The sequence below is a fragment of the Colossoma macropomum genome, unplaced genomic scaffold, assembly GCF_904425465.1.
Source record: "Colossoma macropomum unplaced genomic scaffold, Colossoma_macropomum, whole genome shotgun sequence".
NCBI classification, from domain to species: domain Eukaryota; kingdom Metazoa; phylum Chordata; class Actinopteri; order Characiformes; family Serrasalmidae; genus Colossoma; species Colossoma macropomum.
In genome coordinates, this window is record NW_023494803.1 from 13,143,127 (window position 1) to 13,166,219 (window position 23,093).

At 42.4% G+C, this 23,093-nt stretch overlaps 1 protein-coding gene across 1 annotated transcript in view; it reads right to left on the reverse strand.

Annotated features, from left to right (window-relative positions):
- Nucleotides 1-23,093, reverse strand: part of sorcs3b (sortilin related VPS10 domain containing receptor 3b) — a 119,602-nt gene that overhangs the window by 68,314 nt on the left and 28,195 nt on the right. Inside the window, exon 2 of the mRNA XM_036593842.1 lies at nt 2,304-2,371. Coding sequence (XP_036449735.1) covers nt 2,304-2,371 — 68 coding nt within the window. The remainder of the gene's footprint in view (nt 1-2,303; nt 2,372-23,093) is intronic.

The following is a 23,093-nucleotide window of genomic DNA, read 5'->3' on the forward strand; positions in this document are numbered from 1 at the left end:
TTATATTAGATGGTGTTAAAGTTGTTTTGTTTTGAAACTCAGCTCTGTCTGATTAACTCTCCCTCCATCACTCACTATTCATCTTCATTTATCCACCTTCAAACAGCAACCAGCAGTGCTCATTAATCATTCATACTATTATTACACCATCATTTACACACATACTCCTCTCAAATAACACAGCCCTGTTACTCTCTCCCTCCCTCTCCCTCGCTCTCTCTCTGTCTCTCTCTCTATAATGTGACCGTTGGAAACGTACATTGCGTTGTTGTAATGTATCTGTTGATTTACTTGTATTGTGTGTGCTTGAACAATAAAAACACAATAAAAACTTCCTCTCTTTTGGTCTTGATATCCAACAGATCAAAATAATATTTTTACAGATTCATATAACAGAAGCAAATCTGATCTTAATTTAGGAATTGTACCTTGTCTTACCGCATCTTATCTCCAGTTAGGAATCTTAACCTATCGATCAAAGTCTACAATCAGCTGTCATGTCTGTTTCCTAGCAACCGACCATACATGCACAGCTGAAATGTAAACATCTAATCAAAATAACGTTAAAAATGAGAGTCACAGCTGCCGTTACTGATGTAAAAAAGGTCAAACTAAACTAAAGTGTGATAAGCTGTAAGTTGTGAATACTGTGAGAGCGCTCCCTGCTGTTTATCAGAGCATCACTGTTCCCCAGTTTCAGTCTCCATTTCCCAAATGCTTTAGCCGAGTGTGCTAACATTATTCCTCCCGATAAACAGACACACGTTCAGCTCTGTCTCCTCATTATTCACCACCATCACTGTAATATTTTATCATCAACATTAACACACGAAGGTAATAAGGGGGACGGTGGAGATCGAGACTGCAGCGTCTGAGATTTTTAAAACGCAGAGTTAGAATGGAAAAACATCTCACAGTGAAAGCAGCGTTTTACAGTATAAATAAATGTAGTGTCATTATGCTAGTAGTGAACTATGCTGCCTGACACAGCTGCCTAAAAACGATGGAAACGGACGGTTAAACAGAAGTTAGGACACTGTTGGGGTTCATCCTAAAGTTAGGACAGTATTTAGGAGATTTAGTCTAGGATGTTTGTGTAATACTGTTTTCTTATCTGGAGTTAATGATAAGATTATGAAGTTAGGACCTGTTATTCTTTAATAGCTACTGTCCAAAATTCAGTCCGTACTGAAGTTGTCATGGAGACACATCAGATTTCAGAGTTAAGATGTCTCTGTAATTCGGTTCCTGGTGTTCAGTTCTGTGTTTATATGCGTAGAGATTTTTCAACTTTCTTTCGCGGTTCCTCTGTTCTGCAGTGTGAGTCGGGCCAGTGTGTCTCTTTTTTCTCTCCTCTGGTGAACGTCTGATGAAAAGCTTCAACTGGACGATCCAGAGGTGTTAAAGAACACTGTCCTCTCTCTCTCCTTCTCTCTCTCTCTCTCTCTCTCTCTCTCTCTTTCCCTCTTTCCCTCTCTCTCTAATGCCCTGATTTCTAACCAGCTTCATCTCTAAAACCTGAATAAACCCTAAAGTTTCAGCAGGCACACATTAATTACTTTAAATTACAGCAACCACACAGTTGCTCAGTTTGCCTGATCAGCTGTAGAAGCTTTAACTGATTAGCTTAGTGTTAAATTAAAACAACCATCAGCTCAACAACACAGAAGCTTTATTTTAACTGTTTTTTTTTATTATCTCTATTTCTCTTCATATTTATTCAATTTGTTTATCTCTGCATTTTTTAGATTTTTATTAATTGTCTATAGTTATTTCTGTCTAAATTAGACTATAAAACTATTTGTATACTAATAATTTATTCTAAATAAATAAATACATTTCACATTTGTGTTTGTAAATGAAAGACATTTCATTATAATTTACATGTAATGAAAAGTTACTCAGTAGAGTGAACATAATGAAGCCTGACTGCAGTGTAATGAGCTGAGTTTAGGATTGTAAATGATGAATGAGTTAATAAGTGAATGAATAGTTGAACAAGTTCAGTGAGTGAGTGAGTGACTGAGTAAGTGAATGAGTGAGTGAATGATTAAGTGGGTGAGAGAATGAGTGACTAAGTGAATAAGTGAGTGAATGAGTGAATAAGTAAATAAGTGAGTGAGTAAGTGAATGAGTAAGTGAATAAGTAAATAAGCAAGTGAATGAGTGAGTAAATGATTAAGTGGATGAGTGAATGAGTGACTGAGTAAGTGAATAAGTAAATAAGTGAGTGAATGAGTGAATAAGTAAATGAATGAGTGAATGAGGGACTGAGTAAGTGAATAAGTGAGTGAAGTTGTTACCTCCAGAGTGAGCTCTCCGTGACGGTGCCGAGGTTGAAGTCAAACAGTTTGGTGAGAATCAGGATCACCTGAAAAAGACACACACACACCAATGTTAACTACCACACACGCCAACACACACACACCAACACACACACACACACACGCACGCACACACACATACACACACACACACACACACACACACACACCGATGTTAACAAACTACCACACACACACACACACCAATATTAACAAACTACCACACACACACACACTCATAACACACACATAACACATACACACTCAAAATATACATACACACAGTCACAACAAACACACACATACACACACTCATGTAACACATACTAATACATATTTGCCATTTGGTCCTCATAACAGCAGTAAGACGAGCGCTCACACTCTCACACACACACACACACACACACACACACTGTGTGCTGCAGTGCTGCTGAAAATGCAGCTGATAAATGATGAAATGTGTCACACAGAGCTGCAGACTGATGGAGCAAAACATCAGGAGTGAGTTTTATTATCAGGAGACAATAGACACATATACACACAGACACAAACACACACACAGCGATCAGCCTGATGCAGGTAATGATGATCACACACACACACACATTCATGCACACTCAAGCTGTCAAATGTCACACAGAAATGCGACGGGGAAAACACTCCGAAACCCGTTCATAAACAACAACAACTAACAAACATCTGTCCTGCTCAAGATCCTGACAGTGAAATCCTGAGGAACATTTATTTATTTATTTATTTTTTTTCCGCAGAGATGCAGAGGAAAAGTGTGTGTTAGTGTGTGTGTGTGTGTGTGTGTGTGTGAGTGTTTACTAGTGTGTCTCAAATTAATGTGATGAACAAACACAAAACACAATTTTTCTTAAAGCTCTTTATTCTGGAATAAAATGTCCTCTCTGCCCTCACACTAATATTTTCTAGAACCTTCACTGTAGACTTGAATATTCTGTCACTGATCTCTAGGCCCTTCACTATGGAATCTAATAGGTTCTATTACTAATAGCTGTTCAAATGCGAGTGTGTGTGTCTGTGTGTTAGGCTTCTAGGTGGTTCATGTGAAGTTCCAGGTGGTTGTGAGGGTGTTAGGCAATTTCTACGGTATCATATGTGGTTGCTAGGGTGCTGCTGTGGTGTTCCAGGTGGCGATGTACTAGGGGGTTGATATGGCCTCTTTGGCCTCATTGATGCTTGCTAGGGTGTCACTAGGTGGATGCTGTAGAGTTTCAGGTGCTAGGGAATTGTTGGATGGTTGCTTTATTATTCCATGTTGTTGCTATGGCATTGTAAGGCAGTTGCTATAGTATCTCTGATGGTTTCTATGTGAGTGCTACAGGATCTCTGGTGGCTGCCAGGATGTAGTTGCTGTAGTATTGAAGACGAGCACTAGGGTGTCGTTAGATGATTACTATGGTATCTCTCCAGGTTTGCCAAGCAGTTCCTAGGCAGTTGCTGTGGTGTTACAGGTGGTTGCCAGGGGGTTTCTACGGTGTTAGTCACAGTGAAATATATCAGTATATATAACTATGCTGTATTACTAATGTCTAGAACCTAGGACCATATTGTGTTCTATTACTAACTGAATGGGTGGGGATAAACTGCTGTTGGCTGAATGGGTGAGGTAGGTTTCTGTGTGTGGACTGTATAAACTGTGGAGTTACACATTTTGACAGTTCAACAGTGTTTACATTGTGCATAAAATTAAATCAGCCATTTAAATGTTTATTTGTTCTTAAACCTGCAGCAAGAAAAATGATGATATAATCCTGACAGAAACTTCATAAACTCCGTCTCCCAAAACTCAGTGTGTGTGTATGTGTGTGTAACCTTCACCATCTTCACCCAGACGACTACATGACTCCGACCGAGACGACTTCATCAGAGGTTAATTAACCAATCAGGAGAGGAGACAATATTAGCATATTCAAATACAGAGCAGGACCTGAGTCAGAATCAGTGAGCTTTTTGATTGGGTTAAATGATCTAATATATAACACTAATTACATTTACAGAGAGAAAGAGAGAGAGAGAGAGGAAGAGAGAAAGAGAGAGAGAGAGAGAGAGAGAGAGTCTATATATAGAGGGAATAGAGAGATAGAGGCAAGAGGCAGAGAGAGAAAGAGAATAGAGAGAGAATAGACAGAAAGAGACAGAGAGACAACAGAGAGAGTAGAGAGAGAGAGAGAGAGAGAGAGAGAGAGAGAGAGAGAACAGATTGAGAGAGTATATAATAGAGTTATACTGCAAGTGTGAATATGAATATAAATATCAGCGAGAGGCTGCAGGACCCCTGCGTGTCTCTGTGGGGTTAATGAGATGCGTGGTGGTTTAATGAGATGCGCAGCAGTTTAATGATATGTATTGTGCAGATTTAATTACATTTGCATGTGAATGGGGTTCTGGGTGTGTTTGATCAGTGTGTGTTCTGACTCTGATCTGAGTCTTAAAACATGAAGGACTTTCTCTCTCACACACACACACTCGCGCACACACACACACACTGTTCTATTGGCTCCATTCATACACACTCAATTAAACACACACACACACACACACACACACACACACACACACACACACACATGGTTCACTGTAATTTCCTGTTCCATTCTCACTCTCCTGTCCTCTTACCTGCAGAACAGGTGCAGTGTATCACCTGCCCTGACTGTGTGCAGTTCTATTAATGTTATTGAATCTCAGCTCAGAGCTGATGTCGACTTAATGGAGCTCCAGCACTTCAATCACCTCAGTATGGACAAGAACATCAAATAGAAGAGTTCACCCCGACAACACCAGCTAATGACAGCTGAGGAGCTTAATAGCTGTTTAAACTGTGTGTGTGTGTTCTAGGTTTCTAAGTAGTTCATATGATGTTATATAGGTGTTGCTGTGGTATTTCAGGTGGTTTCGAGGGAGTTTCTAGATGGTTGCCATACTGTTCCATGTAGCTGCTAACCTACTGATAGGTGGTTGCTATTACATTTTGGGTGGCTGCTAAGCGGTTGTTAGGGTGTCCCTAGGTCCCATGTGTCAAACACAAGGCCAGTGGGCCAGATTAGCCTGTGACACAATCCTCTTCTTCCTGCAAAAGCATTTAAATTTTCTTTTAATATTAGCCCACTTCACAATGTGCTGCACTACAGTCCCCAGCATGCACTGCAAAGTTACGTGTGCTTCGACTCTCCTACCCCAATAACAATCTATGGGACAGCGGTTACACCTTAATTCTACACAATTCTACATAGGTCCTATGGTTGCTATGTTGTTAGGCCATTGTCATGGTAACTCAGGTGGCTGAATGAGCAGGGCTAAAGGGTGCTGAAGGGTGAATGGGGAGCGAAAAGGCTGTAGACTGTCTCCTGTGTCTTTAAGCCCTGCCTCCTGATGAGCCCAGTGTGCTCTGATTGGTCAGCTTGCCCGCTCTTTTCTGATCTGATCTGTTCTGATGGTGGCCATAGTGTTCCATGTAGCTGCTAAGCTACTGATAGGTGGTTGCCATTACATTTTGGGTGGCTGCTAAGCAGTTGTTAGGGTGTCCCCTAGGTCCCATGTGTCAAACACAAGGCCCGTGGGCCAGAATAGGCCCACGACACAATCCTATCCGGCCTGCAAAAGCATTTCAATTTTCTATATTTATATTAGCTCATTTCACAATGTGCTGCACTTCAGTCCCCAGCATGCACTGCAACGTTAGCCGCTGTGTGCTGTGTGAGGGCGTGCCAAGCTTGCCAGTAGGCAGGCAGTAAGAACTGTGTTATGAGATTGCCTCATCCTGTAACAAAGGAAAAGGGCTGGAATTCCAACAAGGCGTTTCAGGCAGCTGAGAAAAGTGGTTTCTGTGGCAGAGAGTTTCTCCCTCTGGAGGGAACGCTGAGCTTTGGGATGTTCAGAATGTTTACATGCACAGAAAGCTACAACCCACTAAAGGAAAGAGAAAAACTGGAAGAGGTCCTCTTTAAAACTAAAAGCTGTGAGAGTGTGAGCGTAACTTGGCTCAACTGCGTCTTTGAGTGTCTCTTTTCACTCGGAATGTCTTTCCTTCTTATTCACACACAGTCCAGCCTCTCCTGCGTCCACTGTCTCCATGGATACGGTGGACGGAATGATGGACGTTATTTCACCTCAGTTTAGAAGGAAACACTCCGTCATAATGAACACACACACAGTTGTATTATTGTTAAACTCTCATGCGCGCCGTTGCGTTCCGTGTTTTATTCCTCTTTATTCTCCTCATTCTTTTCTAATCGAGTTTCCTCTGGATTTGATCAGTCAGAGGACGGCAGTGGAAACGATCTGCTGGAGCTCCAGGCCTTTAAACCTCATTACACTGAAGAAAGAGGAGAACAGCTTATATTGATTTCTCAAACTAATTTACGCATTTATTTGTTTTGATTTACTGAATTTTAGAAACAGAGAGGAAAGTCACCAAAAACACACACACACACACACACAGATTCAAGGACCACTCACAGCAAATTCCCACAAGCAAAATTCTGTTCATTTCAGTGAAATTTGCCGCAATGAGCGATTTCTGACTTTTGGGGTGAATCAACTTCAAATTTCTCAAACAGAAAAATATATATTTGAACGTATATTTTGTGTATTTGAAATACATTTCAAACACACTGCAGTCTATGCTAAAATACACAGCAAACACTAAAATGTATTTCAGAACATATCCCCATATTAACCAAACATATTTTAAAATACATTTATATTAAAATGTATGGGGAAATATAACACATAGAAATGTACCTCACAGAAATAAATGTATGTAAATGTGTTTATCAAATCCATTTGAAAATATATGAAAACAGCCAAAATCCTGTCTAATGCACTTTACTGTTTGATACCTTTAGAAATGAATGTGTTCCAGTATCTTCATTTTAAATGTGATCAAATGAACATTTAACACGACAAAAGCGAGTGTTGTGGGTATTGATACTCTTGTGAAAATGCAGTTATGATTTGATATCTTGTTTATTTGAAATACATTGTGTGTGAGTGTCTTACTGCATACATGGTTAACGTAAAGTACAATGCAGATCCCAGAAGTCAGTACGGTTTAGTTACATCTGTAACCTTTATTACAGCTACACACAACTGAACACTTAAAATAACTAATACAAATTAATACAGTTTAACTATATATGTGACCATTTTCATACATTGCAAAAATATTTTTGATAAATACATCTGGGATATATTTTTTCCATATGGGTTGATTAACTTTTACACACAGATGAACATCCTCTATCAGTAGCTCTTCTGCTTTTTCTATGTTGATCTCTGAACCATCAGAATGAAGGAACACTAATTTTAGCAGCATTTAAGTACAAGCCTGCAAAGATTTCTTCCCACTGTCTATAAATAAACACATAAAGAGAGACTGTTTGATATGCAGTCGGTTGGGAAACTCTTTACTTCTGTGGCTTTACTGTTTCTTTTAGACCAGTTAGCCAGCATGCTAAATGCTATGTTAGCTCCTTGGCTACCCACAGCTGCACACAACTCACTCCACTGTTGCCAAAAACTCAGTTTCTGCATTATTACGGTTTAATTTGCAGTGCTGTGCTGGGGTGAATAAATAGTTATCTGATATAATAATGTTCACTTTCGTGTTGTTACTGTGGAGTCAGTAATGACCTGCTGGGAGGCTGTGAGGTCAGTGATGACCCACAGGGAGGCTGTTTGTTTAGCTTGTTTTTACGTTTTCTTCGTATTTTCAGAGGAAAGTTAGATCAAGAAGGCAGAGTTGGTGACCACTGCTGTAAAGTGATATTTTCCATTTTGAAGACGAGCAAAATATTAAAACAATTTGTAATGGTTAATTGTGTGAATCTGATGAAGCTGAGTGATGCAATGCATACAGAATGCTGTATAACACCACTGGTAACATTAAATTCTATTTTAAGCCCTTTTAAGGTGTTGTATAAAATTCTAGGTTTCCAGTTTTTGCCACGTTGCCAGTTTCCTTTAAACGCTTCATGTACAGCATGTATCACTTGTTGTTTGAAGCTGCAGAGAAGCTGAAATGTCTGAAAGCTGTAAAAGAACGACTCTGCAGTGAATAACAGTGGCAAAACTGACAGACAAAGACGTGAAGGGGAAAGTCAGAAATAAAAAGAAATAAAAAAAGAAATATTAATTTCCCACTCTAAAGCTGCTGGTCCTGTTTTTATCCCCACAGTCTCTAACCTAAAGTCCGAGTCGAGTCGTCAGTTGGTCAACGTGACACTAACTGGCGTCTCCATCTCTGCTTTATAGTGACTGCTCCACAAACAGGTGGATTTAATAAGGCTTTATTATTTGATTCTGCTTAATAAAATCCACAGTTCCAGTCCAGTGTTTGTTCATTCAGGAATAGATCACAGCTCAGACTCCCGAAACCCATTAAACGTCTGTGTGTCCCATCAGCGTCCGCAGATACAAACGGCTGCTCAGCAGATGACAGATAATGACCAGATGAAAAGAAAATAACAGAGCATTTCTGAGAAAAGGCAAACAGTTCCAGCCCCATCAGCTAATGGAGGGTTCTCCACTAGAACATAATCACTGATTCTCCTCTGATAAACAAGCAGAACGTTCAGAAACACAGCAGGTACTGAAAAAGCTCAGACACGTCACACCATCACCACTAAACCAATGTGTACTGGCACTGAGTGGCCATAGGCTCACTATGAGGCACCTATGAGGTCACTACAGGGTCAGTGTGTGGTCACTATGAGGTCACTGTGAGGTCAATGTGAGGGGAGCAAAGGGGAACTGAGCTGTTTCTCTCATTATACCAGAAAAATTACTGCAAAACAATAGAGGGTGCCTCTCTGGCTGTGAGTTCACTGTGTGGTCACTAAAAGGTCACAGTGGGATCAGTGTGAGGTCATTGTGAGATCACTGTCAGGCTCTACTGGTGTCATTTTGGGGTCAATGTAGAGTCAGTGGTGGTTTTTAGATCACTGTGGGGTTACTGTGAGGCTCTGGGTCACTGTAGGTTATTTTGAAGCTGTACAGTCACTGTGAGGTTGTAGACTCAATGTGGGGTCACTGTACGGGTGAACGTAGCTGGAGGGTTAGTATTGGGCCACTGTGAGGTATCTGTGCTGTATCTGAGTTGCTGTGGCATCACTGTAAGTTTATTGTAGGTCACTGTAGAATCACTGTGGCATCACTGTAGGGTCACTGTCACATCACTGGGGTCAGTGTGAGATCACTATGTGTAACTGTGGGTCACTATAAGATCACTATAAGTTATTGTGGGATCATTACAGGTCAGCGTGGGATCATTGTGGGTGAGTGTAGGATCAGTGTAGGGTCACTGTGGGTCAATATGAGGTCATTCTAAGGTCACATTAGGTCAGCATGATGTCAATATAGGTCAGCAAGGGGTCAGTATCAGGTCACTAAGGGTCGCTGTTATGTTTCTATTGGTCAATGTGGGGTCACTGGGTTAATGTAGTGTCAGAGCGGGGTCACCCATGGGTCAGTATGAGTTTCTGTGGGTGAGCACAGGGTCATTGTAAGGTCACTATGGGTCAGCATGGGGGGTCATTGTGAAGTCACTGCAAGGTCAGTGTGAATTCACTGTCAGGTCACTGTCGGGTCACTGTGAAGTTACTCTGAGATCACTGTAAGGTCATAAGGGTCAGTGTGAGGTCACGATAGATCAGTGTGGGGTCACTGTCAGGTCATTGTGAAGTTACTCTGAGGTCACTGTGAGGTCACTATGGGTCAGTGTGAGGTAACTATAAAACAGTGTGGGGTCACTGTAGGTCAGTTTAGGGTCAGTGCAGGGTAATTATGGGTCACTGTGCACCTTGTGGTGGTATCAGCTGGGCTTCTTCTGGATGTGTATCAGAGCATTGAGCTACAGTAAAATGTGCTGTTTCAGGCTGAGGAGCTTTAATGGTGAGGAGTGCAGTATAACCTTCAGCTGCCTGGAGACTCTCAGTGTGACTGAGATCCTTTCTCTTTATCTCCACTGGAGCTGCAGCAGATACCTGTGTGTATATGTGTGTGTGTGTGTGTGTGTGTGTGTGTGTGTGTCCACTTCATCAGCTCTGAAGTGTTTTCATAAACACAGTCAGAATTCAAACACTAACCGCATGAAATTGAGTTTATGGTTATAAAACAAATAAAAGATGCGTTCTGGAATGAGTTTGTGCTTCAGGGAGTGAAAAGTTTTTCTCATCAGTCAAATCTGTACACACACACACACACACACACACACACACACACACACACGCACACACACATACACACACACACACACACACTGAAGTTTTATTCATATTTATGTTTTATTAATGCTCTCTGCTTTGCCTAAGGAAAACCCACAAATCACTGTGCGCTCGATTCTGCCCCGATGGAGATTTCAATCATTTTCATTTTCTCTCTCTCTCACACGCACACACACACACATACACACACACACACACACACACATTGCTCTCAGTCTGTGTTTTAATTGAATTCCTGACAGTCAGCCAGATACACACACACATACACACACAAACACACACACTTAGCACTGAAATGTCATATTCCTCCACCACTCAAATATAATCTTCACTGACTTAAACAGCAGACACACTGGCCTCATCTGCTACTCTGAGTCACAACAACAGCAGCTACATTTCCATCAGTGAGGAACTTTCAGGGCCTCTCAGGTCTTCAGAGAACGCTTAATGACTTCTGAGAACCACAAACATACATGTCTGTAATTTTAGCTCCTTTTTTTAGCAGAATCATCTGCCTTGTTTTTAAGCTCTGAAAGTGTTGTAGTAAAACTCTTATTTCACAGTTAACTTTTGGCTGGAAACCAGACAGTGTGGTCAGCACACACACACACAGTCAGCACACGCACATGCAGTCAGCACACACACATGCAGTCAGCACACACACACAGTCAGCACACGCACACGCAGTCAGCACATGCACATGCAGTCAGCACACACACACGCAGTCAGCACACGCACATGCAGTCAGCACACACACACACACAGTCAGCACACGCAGTTGGCACACACACGCAGTTGGTAACGCACACGTAGTCAGCACACACACACAGTCAGCACACACTCATGCAGTTAGCACACGCAGTCAGCACATATACACAGTCATCACATGCACACGCAGTCAGCACACACACAAGCAGTCAGCACACGCACACGTAGTCAGCACACGCAGACAGCACACACACACAGTCAGTGCACGCACATGCAGTCAGCACACACACACGCAGTCAGCACACACAGTCAGCACATACACACACAGTCATTACATGCACACGCAGTCAACATATGCAGGCAGCATGCGCACATACAGTCAGCACACACAGTCAGCATACGCATACACAGTCAGCACATGCACACGCTAATTACATATCAGCACACAGGCATAATCTATATAAAGGAAACTTTGAAGTGCATGGTGTGAAATTAGAGGTGGCGTTCTGGCCTCTGAATGTTTGAATGCTAAGTCTGAATAAATGTGAATCCTATAACTTTTTCCACCTTGACCATTTAAAGTCGCATAGCTAAAGATTAAAGCTACTAGCTAACTAAGAGTAGAAGAATTAATGCTACATTAGTGCTCTGCACTGTGAACAAAGCTGGTTCTTGATGCTCTCTGAACTCTAAACGTCCTGTTCATTTGATGGTTGTTTTTGCTGTGATGTGCTGCACAAACGCCCAACGTTTTAATTTCTGTCTTAAATGGCCTGAAAATGGTGTGTTTAAGTTTATTGTTGTAAATAATTAGAAAATAAACAAATACATTAAATGAGTAAATAGAATCTACTCCACACAAAATGAGATCCCCAACCCCCCTGCAGAAGGGGTCTGGGCTAAGCCCCCCGATGTCTTTAGATCCTAGTAACACCCCCGTGTCAGAGACAGATGGGGAACAGAAGTGATGTAACTCTTATTAATATAGTAACTGTAACGTATAAATGTTGTAATTCCTTAAACTGCTTAATTACAGCACAGTCATCACACACACACTGAGAGAAAGCAGGAGACAGAAAGAAAAAAGACTGAACAGGGAGAGAGGGAGAGAGAGAGAGAGACAGAGTGAGAGAGAGAGAGAGAAAGAGAGAGAGAGAGAGAGATAGAGACAGAGAGAGAGAGAGAGAGAGAGAGAGAGAGAGAGAGAGAGAGAGAGAGAGAGTATATGAGAGTGGACGGCTGTTAGCGGTTAAATTTCTTTCTGCTAAACATCAGCCAAAAGCAATCTGACTCAGTTCAGCAGTTTTACTGAGCCGAGCCTTTACAGACACACACTACACTATTTACACACACACACACACACACACACACGCACCGAGCAGGAGAGATAACACACTCACACACTCACATACACTCCGAGCGAGAGATATAAGGGCTGATAAAAAAAGAATGTATTCAAAGTGCAGGACATCATTACATTGTTTTACAGTTTAAAAACAATATTAGTGGCTTTGGGGTTCAATAATGTCCTACAGCTCTACACACTCTCTCTCTCTGCACCTCAACCTACATACGTTTTAGGGACGCGATCCCAAAAGCGGACCGCAGGGGGGAGCGAAAACTGAGGGGATTTAAAAAAATTACAGCAGAAACATGAACATTGCAGCTACTGCAGGTTTTTAAATAAACTGTGGCCAAAACCAGAATAGACGGCCCAAACAAATGACCACAAAACGTTTTGCAGATTTAAGCGATCAAATCGTCTTTTTCTGATTGTGGTTAAAATCAGCCGTGTAAGAGCTCTCAAATGAATAGTTTGTTAAAAACCCCCCCACATTCCCACATTGCCACGTATTTATATCTCATTCTACTCAACAATCTGATGGAAAATCTCCGTTTACATGCAAACTACAAGCAATATGATCCAAAATTACGTGCATGCGTAGAGAACCGCTTAGTGTAGACATTACCATGACAATCAGCATCACAGTGCTTGTGTTTTTTATTACTTTAAAATGATGTTAGACTCAGGAAAACTTACTTCACATGTACTTATAAAGGAAGTGGCGAAAAGAAGACATTATGCTCTGAGACACATAAGCTGGACGCCCATCCCACCGCCATCTTTTAAAGTTCAGAGCATAAACTTTGTCTCCTCTGCAGACCAGTTTCTGCTCCCGCCACTTTGAACATTATGAACTTTTGCTATGACGTAAACACACATGCACAGAACGTACTTAAACTTTCTGACTGGGAATGTAATCGGATACAGGCGTTTACAAGGCTGTTATTCTTCTATTTAACAAATTATTTACAGGATTACCCACCTCAATCAATCAGATAGAAATTGTATTCAAAATGACCTCAACTGGACTAGACTAATCCGATTGAGGTGTTGGACGAATTGTATTCAGATTAAGCTATTAATAGGTTTATTAACAGGTAATTAGGCTGCATGAAAACGTGACTACTGTCCTCTGCCTTACCCTCGCAAATACAGATATACTCAATCAGGCAAGACTAGGGGCTGCATGACTTCAGATTTTTTAAAGTAGACAGTTGTGTGATGAAAGTGGAATCAACATTGATTAATTTCTGAGGACTTCCTGAATAAATCCACAGGAGCTTCACAACAAGAGACTTTAAATATCCGTGACAAAGCCAAACTCCACAGGTCAGTGATGCACCCTTTCCACTGAACTCTGGATCACATTACTAGCCTTCAGGAAACCAGAGATACAGACCCCGAAATCACCATCCTCCTCACCTGCTGTCTTCTCTGAGGCGTCCATGTTGTTAGTGTCATAATCACGTGATCAGCAACTCATCAACATCAAGACTAAAGCAGTAGTCACCAGGTCAACTAGTCTGTGCAAACCCTTACCAAGACACATTTGCTTCTTTAGTTTAGTGCTGGAGTTATGAGGATAATGTTGCTAACAAACACTACATGTCAATAGTCACCGAAATCTTTTCCACAAAAACTTTTTTCACTTCTCTCGAACCACATTCAGATCTCCATTAACAAGACTTCAGCTAAATGGTGACATTTTGTTCATTTTTATAGCTCACAGCAGACCAGTGCCTCTGAACTCCAGTCCTGGTGACCCACTGCCCCAACACACCTGATTCACATCATCAAGTAATGACTGAATCAGGTGTGTTGGGGTAGTGAACTGAGCAGAGCAGTGGCTTCCCGCTAAAACCGCTGATCTAAACCACATCTACAAGTCTGCACCACCTGAATAAAGACCTGGATGCAGTCTGAGCGGATTGGAAGTTCTGTGGACAACATTCTGGTGACTATTGACTTCTAGTGTTTGTTAGCAACATTAGCCTTGTAGCTCCAGCATTAAACTAAAGAAGCAAAATCTGTACACCAAACGTGTCTTGGCTGAACAACTACATCTGAGATAACTGGTGCACATTTTCCAAGGTCTTCCTATAATGTGTCGCTGCTCAATGAAGGCTGATTTGATGTCTTTGGGAACCTCGACCCTAACACCACACCACAAAACAGAAAGACTGATTTTATGTCACATACATAAGACCATTTAACATTTAAATCCATCAAAATAACCTGAAATAATTACGGATTAAATTAAAGCAGCATTATGTTATATTTTTGTTAAAACTGAAAGGAGTGTCATTGCTTATTGAGGAGAATATAAACAGGCTAAAATATGGTGAGCGTGCGCTGCTGTGAGTCACCCTGTAAAACCTGAAATAATCATTTAAAAGTCAGAGGTTTTTACACCACATCATATGTCTTTACGTATTAACATCACACACAGACTCAAAAAGAAGGTCCAGCTCGATGTTTAGGCCTTAAATTATCTCAAAATCAACATTATACTGATGAAGATGTGATGACAATAGTAGATAATTCACTCACAACCTCAGAAAACGCGTCCTTCATCAAGTTTAGTCTGCGCTCAATCATCAGATTCATCCGCTCAGGGAAGAAGCACAACCCATGCTACAGAGTGTTCCACACATGCACGTTTCCACTAGAGAATCTCTGGTGGACAGCAAGTTGCTTTTATTTTTATTCTTTTCACGGTCATTCTCGCAGAGCCCCCTGGTGGCAGGCCCTGAAATGCAGCTCCTCATTTAGAGATTTTGGTGCAAAATGCAGAAATATGAGGCTCCGCCCATGGCTAAAATGCACCAATAAGAGAACAGCACAGGATGAAACATAAGTGGGCAGAGCTGATGGATGACCTGAGCAGAATGTGGACATTTTCTGACACTGTTGTTCGACAGTCAGAAAATCTCTATCGCATAATCGGGTGCGAAGCTCATGCCAGCATAAACAATCTCACAGTCTGTAGAGAATTCAGACTGTATTGGATTACCTCGCACCGTGTGACAGAGTAAACTTCTAAGAACAATGTTAGTGCACTGTTAGTGGGGGGTTTGTTCTCATTCTTACTGTATCTTCCTGATATTACACCTCCACACCACAGGGGGCACTGTCTGAGTTTCTGCAGGACAAACAGTTTGGGATCAGAACATTGCATTACTGTGAACACTGTTGCTAAAATCTGCCCTCTGAAATGTATCTGTGTCCTTTTCCTGAAAGGTATAAATTAGAGTGAAAGTTCATGTCAGCTCATCTGGACCAGAGATGGTCAGGGTCAGAGGTAACATACAGAGGAAATTGAGGAAATGAAAATGTCAGGAATCAGAGTGTGGTTCCTGCCTTGAGGCTGCTCGCTCAAACTGGTCAGACTGACCACATCTCTGTCACTGCAGCCGTCCAGACTTACAAACTCAGACCAGCAGGAGAGTCACAGAAAATCAGCTTTTACTGTTAGGGCTGTGTTGGTTAGTATGCTGTAGTGCAACCAAGGCACAAAACAGAGGGGGGTCCTCAGGGATCCGGTAATTAAACTAATTAAACTTTAATTAAACTCTTGGATCCCCTAAATGTCTCAAAATCAAAATTCTGGGCGGTTCCTGAAAATAAACTTATTACGACGTTATGCTGTCCGTTTGGGTAAAACAGACACTCAAATACAGATTCAGTGAAGCTGATTGTTTATCTGCTTCACCCACAATCAGCTTCTGTCTTTGCTGTTCTTAACTGACTAGAGCTGCAGCACTGCTCTGCCTCAGGGTGGCGCTGTAGCAGACTGGTTCACCCAGTTGGTCCTTCTTAGTCTAGAAACTGTAACTCTGCCCGGATTCCTCTGAAAAACTGTACAATGTGCTGCAGCAGATCTGTAAATCTAAACACTCGCCCAGTTTCCCAAGAGTTTGGTGTAAAGAGTAACTGTTCCTCATTTCTCACACTGAAGACAGACGAGGAGATGAGTAAGATCTCAGTTAATGAGAGGAAGAGCGCAGAACCATACAAGAACAGAGACTTTACCTGAAGAACAACTGATAAAACAAACATTTTGCTGCCATTGAAACATCAGCGCCACTGTGGTGAGTAAGTTAGCAGCCAGGACACGCTGGAGTAGCCAGACAACATGGGCCCCCTAAATACCAGGGAGGACTTCACACACGGAGTGCAACTCTGTATCTCTCAGTGTCTAATCAATTTTTAATCATTTTCATTCATCAGTGATCTCTCACTACAGTACCCAGCATGCATTTCACAAATATGTTGTATAAATTCTTGAAACCTCAACGGTGCTCAACAAATCCTGACTGTTAGCCACTGAGCTATAGATTAATAAACACATTCATACTGTTGCTGGCATTGGTGGTATAGAGTCTTACTACCGTGGCCTTCAGGTCCCCCTCAGAAGTTCCTCCTCATGACTTAATGCGATGTGATTTATACTGAAGTAGTTTTGGTCATTAGCGATGCGCTAATGATGCGCTGGGGATTTTGTTTTTTTCTGTGATCAAAGTGATACGTAAGGGCACACTTCATTTTGATGCTACAGATGATCTATAAATTCTTAAACTTTTAAGAAAACTCCTGGTGATACTCAGTGGATTATTAACACCATTAAGGTCAGGGTTAGGTTTGGAGCAGGAGTTAAGTTTAGGCTAGAAATAAAGGTTTAATCAAGTTTAGGGTTAGATTTAATACAGTCTTAAACTGGCTTATACTGGACTAAACTGGTTTATGCTGTTCTAAGCTGGTTTAAACTGGTCTAAGATGGTTTATGCTGGTCTAAGATGGTTTATGTTGGTCTAAACTGGATTATGCTGATCTAAACTGGATTTTGCTGGTCTAAACTGGTTTAAGCCAGTCTAGGGTGGCTTATGCTGGTCTAAGATGGTTTATGTATGTCTAAACTGGAATATGCTGATCTAAGATGATTTATGATGGTCTAAGATGGTTTATGCTGTTCTAAACTAGATTATGCTGGTCTAAGATAGTTCAAGCTGTGCTAATCAGGTTTATGCTGGTCCAAGATGGTTTACATGGTTTTACGCTGGTTTATGTGGTTTTAAGCTGCATGATGCTGGTCTAAACTGGTTTATATGGTTCTAAGCTGTTTAAGATGGTCTGAACTATTTTATACTGGTCTAAGCAAGTTTATAATGGCCTAAACTAGATTATGCTGGTCTTATATCGTTTATGCTGGTCTAAAATGGTTTAAGCTGTATTAAGCAGGTTTATGCTGGTTTAAGCTGTACTAAGCAGGTTTATGTGGTTTTAAGCTGCTTTATTCTGGTCTAAACTGGTTTATATGGTTCTGTGCTGGTCTAAACTGGTTTATGGTCACACTGGTTAACCAGCATACCAGCATCCAAAGCCCATCCTGAGCTGGTCTTTACTGTTTTTTTCTAGCAGGGTGACTGCAGCACCACTATAACAGCAGACTTGGCTTGTTTACCACAGATGCAGCAATGGGTGAATTTTTATTTTGGCTGGAGTGTCCCATTAAACTGCCGTCTTCATTTCTGTCCTGCTGATGCTGTAACTCTGGAGAAGAGCAGCTGTTCGAGCTTCATTAAAGACTTTAGAGGCTTCTGCTGGAGTTTATTGGTTGAAGATGTTGCAGCAGTAATAAACACAGCCGGTCAGGCTGGAAAGGACCAGGATGTGCATTCCGGTGAATTATGACACTGAGGTATCCGTATGAGTTCATGGACATTCAGTTAAGCACAGGGAATAAAAAAAAAAACTTTATCTGATTTCACTGCATCATAAACTACAATAAAAGTCCCTCCTGCAGGACTGAAGGGCAGCTCATCGCTCACTGTCACTTCTGTGATTATTTCTGATGTTTTCAGATCAGACTGAATTACGTTTTCGTGCTGGAGGCAGCGAGCTGTTATTGACGTTCTGAGCTGAATGTTCTGCTGTGGATGAAGCGATTGTTCAGGACGCCTCAGTTCTAAACGATTCAGGACCGAGCTGATTGAACCGCTGTAGGCCCTGTTTAGTCTTACAGAACTTTCACACCATCAACACCGTCAATTACCCTGTCACAGTACCGCTGGACGTGACTCTCCTTCCTTTCTCCTCTCCCCCCTCCCTCTTCCTCCCTCTCCCTCTTCTCCCTCTCACCCCTCCCCCCCCATCCCTCTTCGCCTCCCCCCCCGCCCCCCCCCCCTTCCTCCTCCCCTCCCTCCCTCCCCTCTTCCCTCCTCCCCCCTCCTCTACCTCCTCCCCCCCCCCTGTCCCAACACTCCCTACTGACACTTACTACATACAAAAAGCTCCATACCACCATACTCTCCAATTCCCCCTTCCCTTCCCCCCCCCTCCTCCATCTAAAACCCTATTACACATAACTCCTCCTAACCATACGTAATGATGTTCATCCTCCCATCTCCTCTCCCCCTCTCCCCCGCCTCCTTCCCCCACTCTCTCCTCGCTCTCCCACCTCTCCTCCACCCCCCCCCCCTAAACCTCCCCCATTTCTCCCCCCCACCCCCCCCTCCTTCTCCCACTCCCCAACCTTTCCCCCCCCTCCCCCCCCTTTTAACCCACTCCTCCTTTTCCCTCCAGCTTTTTACCCTTCCTCCTCTTCTCCCTCCCACTTACCCCCCTCCCTCCCCCCCCCCCCTCCTCTCCCTCTCTCTCCCATCTCCCACTTTTCTCCCCCTCTCCCCCTTCCCCCCTCCCCCCCCCCACCCCTCCCCCCCCCTTCCACCTCCTCTTGCCCCCTCCTTCCTCCTTCTCCTGCCCTCGCCGCTTACTCCCCCCCCTCCACCGCTCCACCTCCCCATTTACCCCTCCTCGCCAGCCGCCCCCCCCCCCCACTCCCTCCCCACTCATCCTTCTACCCCTCTCCCCCTAACAATCCCCCCCCCCATCACTCCCCCCTCCACCTCCCTCACACATTCATTCAGTATACAGCTATCCGCCCCCTTAACGACACCCGCACCCCCACTGTCCCCCCCACTCGAACCACTACCCACCCCATAGCGACATAATGACAGCTCCCTCTCCCGTCCACCCCCCTACCTAACGCCGAACCCCAGAACCCCCTCCACTGTATTTCACTTATCCTCGCCCAATCATCTACAAAACACTAGTAACCATAAACCTATTAAGCCACCCTCCTCACTAACGCAACTTAATCCCCTACCACCGCCAACCCCCCCCAAACAACTATAGAGCTGCAACTCTCCACAGCCATGTTAACTAGCTAGCTAGCACAGCTGAGGCTGGTAAACTTTTTGCTTAGCCTAAAAACACCAATTACACAAAATAAACTCCACTCTGTGTGACCGTTCACACACATACAAGATAAATATGTAATGTAATTTTATGATTGATGCCTCTCAGCCAATCACACACGTCTCTAAATGTTACTTCCTTCATCAAGTGAAGGAGAAAACCTCGGCAGAACCAGCTGTCTGTTCTGAGCTGATCTGCTAACAGTCCTGCTGATGAATAATATTGAACACAGTGCTCTGTGTGAAGATTAATATTAATGCTGCTATTTGTATTGTTTTGTTAAAGTTAAGAGATCTCGTCTGAAAGATGGCGAGTTCATCTTCCGCAGCTAACATTGCTCTGACTAGCTCCAGTGTTAGCTTTAGCTTCAGCTCAGCTTCTGTTGCTAAAACCCGCTCCTTATAAAGGCTATTTTTAGTCTAAGTGACAAGTGTCACTCTACAAAATCTGTGTCTGCTGGGGTGTGTAACATCCATCATATAGATCAAAAAATTGGAAATAGCACAGCTGTTTCAAATGTTCTCCTCAGGATAAATCCAGATGTTCCTTGTTCTGTGGAACTTTTCAGTCTGTTAGCACAGATGCTAAAAGGCCTGAACAGTTTATCTGACATAGCAACAGTAACCAAGAGGGGACTTTCTTTGAATTTTGCAGTCAGTCAGTTAAACACCTTCAGCCTCTTTTCTCTTCGTTTACTGCTTTTTGTGGTCAGTAAAGTTCTGAGCTGACCGTGGCCTCTGATGTCACTTCCTTTGTGTGACAGAACTGGGCTAGCGCAGCGTCCGGCAGCGCTCCTCTCTAAATTTAGCACGTACCATCTTTCGCTTCTTCTATATTTCCTCCTTACTCTCTCTCTGTCTCTCTCTCTCTCCCTCTCTCTCTCTCTTTTATTCTCTCTCCACACCGCTCCATCACTCCCCCTGGAGGCCAGACCTGTTCTGCCTTGTGCTTTAATTAACAGGACATAGACAGACACACACACACATACACACTCCGTCATCTCTGGGTTGTTTCTGACACACACACACACACACACACACACACACACATTAATCTCCATGTCTGTTAATATACATTAATATTGGCGCTCTGACACGGCGGCTCATAATGAATAATGCGACCGGTGTTGATCTCATTGGAGCGAAAAGGGGTCACTCATCTGCATATATTTAAATATGAAGAATACACTGGACCTGACAGGCAAAAAAACTAAAAAATTAACCAGCAGCCCCTTTTCACACACACACACACCGGAGGAGCTAGCGACTCATATTCATGCTAACTCACTAACTGACTCAGAGCTGGACGCTAGAATAAAGACTGGGACAAAAAACACCTGAAAATGATTAAATTAGACTATCAGCCTGAAGCTGGTAAATTAATGAAACCTCTCAGTTCTGACCTTACATTAGCGCCTTGGCCTGTTAATCTTGTGACAGTCATTTATTGCCATGCCGTTCTCTCACAGTTCACAGCGCTGTTAGGTTCAGTACGGCTTCAAATAACAGGACTTTTATTACAGAAACACTTCGAGGCTGGGCATAAGTACTACATGCAAAAAAGGAAACAATGAAACATCTTAAATTAATAATGACGTTTAGCTAGTACACTGCCTACCTAGCCTGATACTTGTGTAGCAAGTATGCCAGCTAGATAATTGAGCAGATGAGGTTACGATACACCTCTGGCACGTATGCTAGCTACCAAGCCTAACAGATACTCAGGCACATGAAGTTGTGATACATTTGCAAGTGTGCTAGCTAGCCTGATAGTTAAACAAGCAAATTAAGTTATGTTTGTATGAACTATGCTAGCTAGCCTGATAGTTAACTGAGCAAATGAAGTTGTGATTATAGTAAGTTTGCTGACTAGCTAATCAGTTCCCTAAAAATAATGGGTCCACAATATGGGGATGGGTCCTAGTTTGTGAAAGGTAATTCTAAATACATTTAAATAATTGCTTAATAAAGATTTTGTTTAAATGTCCTTTATTATGAAAATGTAAATTGAAATATACAACAGAAGCTAGCAGTGCAGGATACTTAAGTATAATATAGGATAATTAAGTTAATGATGTGAGACTAAATTACAATTCACTATTAAAGATTTGATTCAGAGAGTTGTACCTCACCAGTTAGCATGGTGCTAACTGCATGCCTCAAAGTTGTTTGGTATCTCTAATAGATTTTATTATGTGGTTTCGTAGCTGTGGTTGACAACAGCTGGAGAATAAAGCACCACCACTTTTGCACAGGCTGTATCTCTTTCATAGCGCTGAACACCACAATACTGTAGCGCTGCCGCAGAGTAACACACACAGGAGGCCGTGATTCTGCTGCGAGAGGTGCTCTTGTATTTAACACACCAGCAGAAAGGCACATACTGAGCACTGAAACCACCAACGGTGACCCCCCTCCAACACACAAAACAGCCACAGCAGCCCCGACACAGAACAGCACATAAAACACCTACACATAACCTAAACTAACAAACAACAGCATTAAACAACACAAACAGTCCCTTTGTTGGAGGGTGCACGCCTACCATGAGCCTTTGCACGTGGCCGTCTGCATAGCCACGCCCCCAGAGCCTCTCAGAGCCAGTACCAGCCAATAGCAGGTTGCTACAGTACATTATTATAATTGGACAAAAGCACAGACTGAATTCAGTCTTTACTCTGGTCGCTACTGTCGCTTTAAGATGTGATGTGAATGTGAAAGTGGTGTGTTTGTGGCAGTGACATCACCCGGCCATAAACTCTCCTCCTGAAGGAATCAGATTTATTAGAGTAATAAAAGAGAAATCAGGTGCTGAAGGTTGGAGGGGCAGGAACACGTTCCGATTAGAAAAGGTTAGTAATAGAACAGAAAATAAAGGAATGAAATGAGAAATGAAATCAGTTTAAGTTATCAAAAAAGTGAAAATGTCATCTTCCCACACTGATGATATCTTTATAATGGAGAAAAATTACATTATAAATTACACAGGGAGCTGTGTCTCTCTTAGTGGGGTGGGGGTGGGGGGGTTGTAGTGTAGTGGGGGGGGGGTACACTGAACAGAGCTGAAAGTCTAAGAGTTTTAGAATATTTCTGTGCTTTGGATTGACATCTTTATTCTGGAAAATTCTTTAATAAATATTCTGTTAAATTAAAATAATAATGAAATTAATAAACAGCAGAGAATGCATCATATGTACTTATTACACAT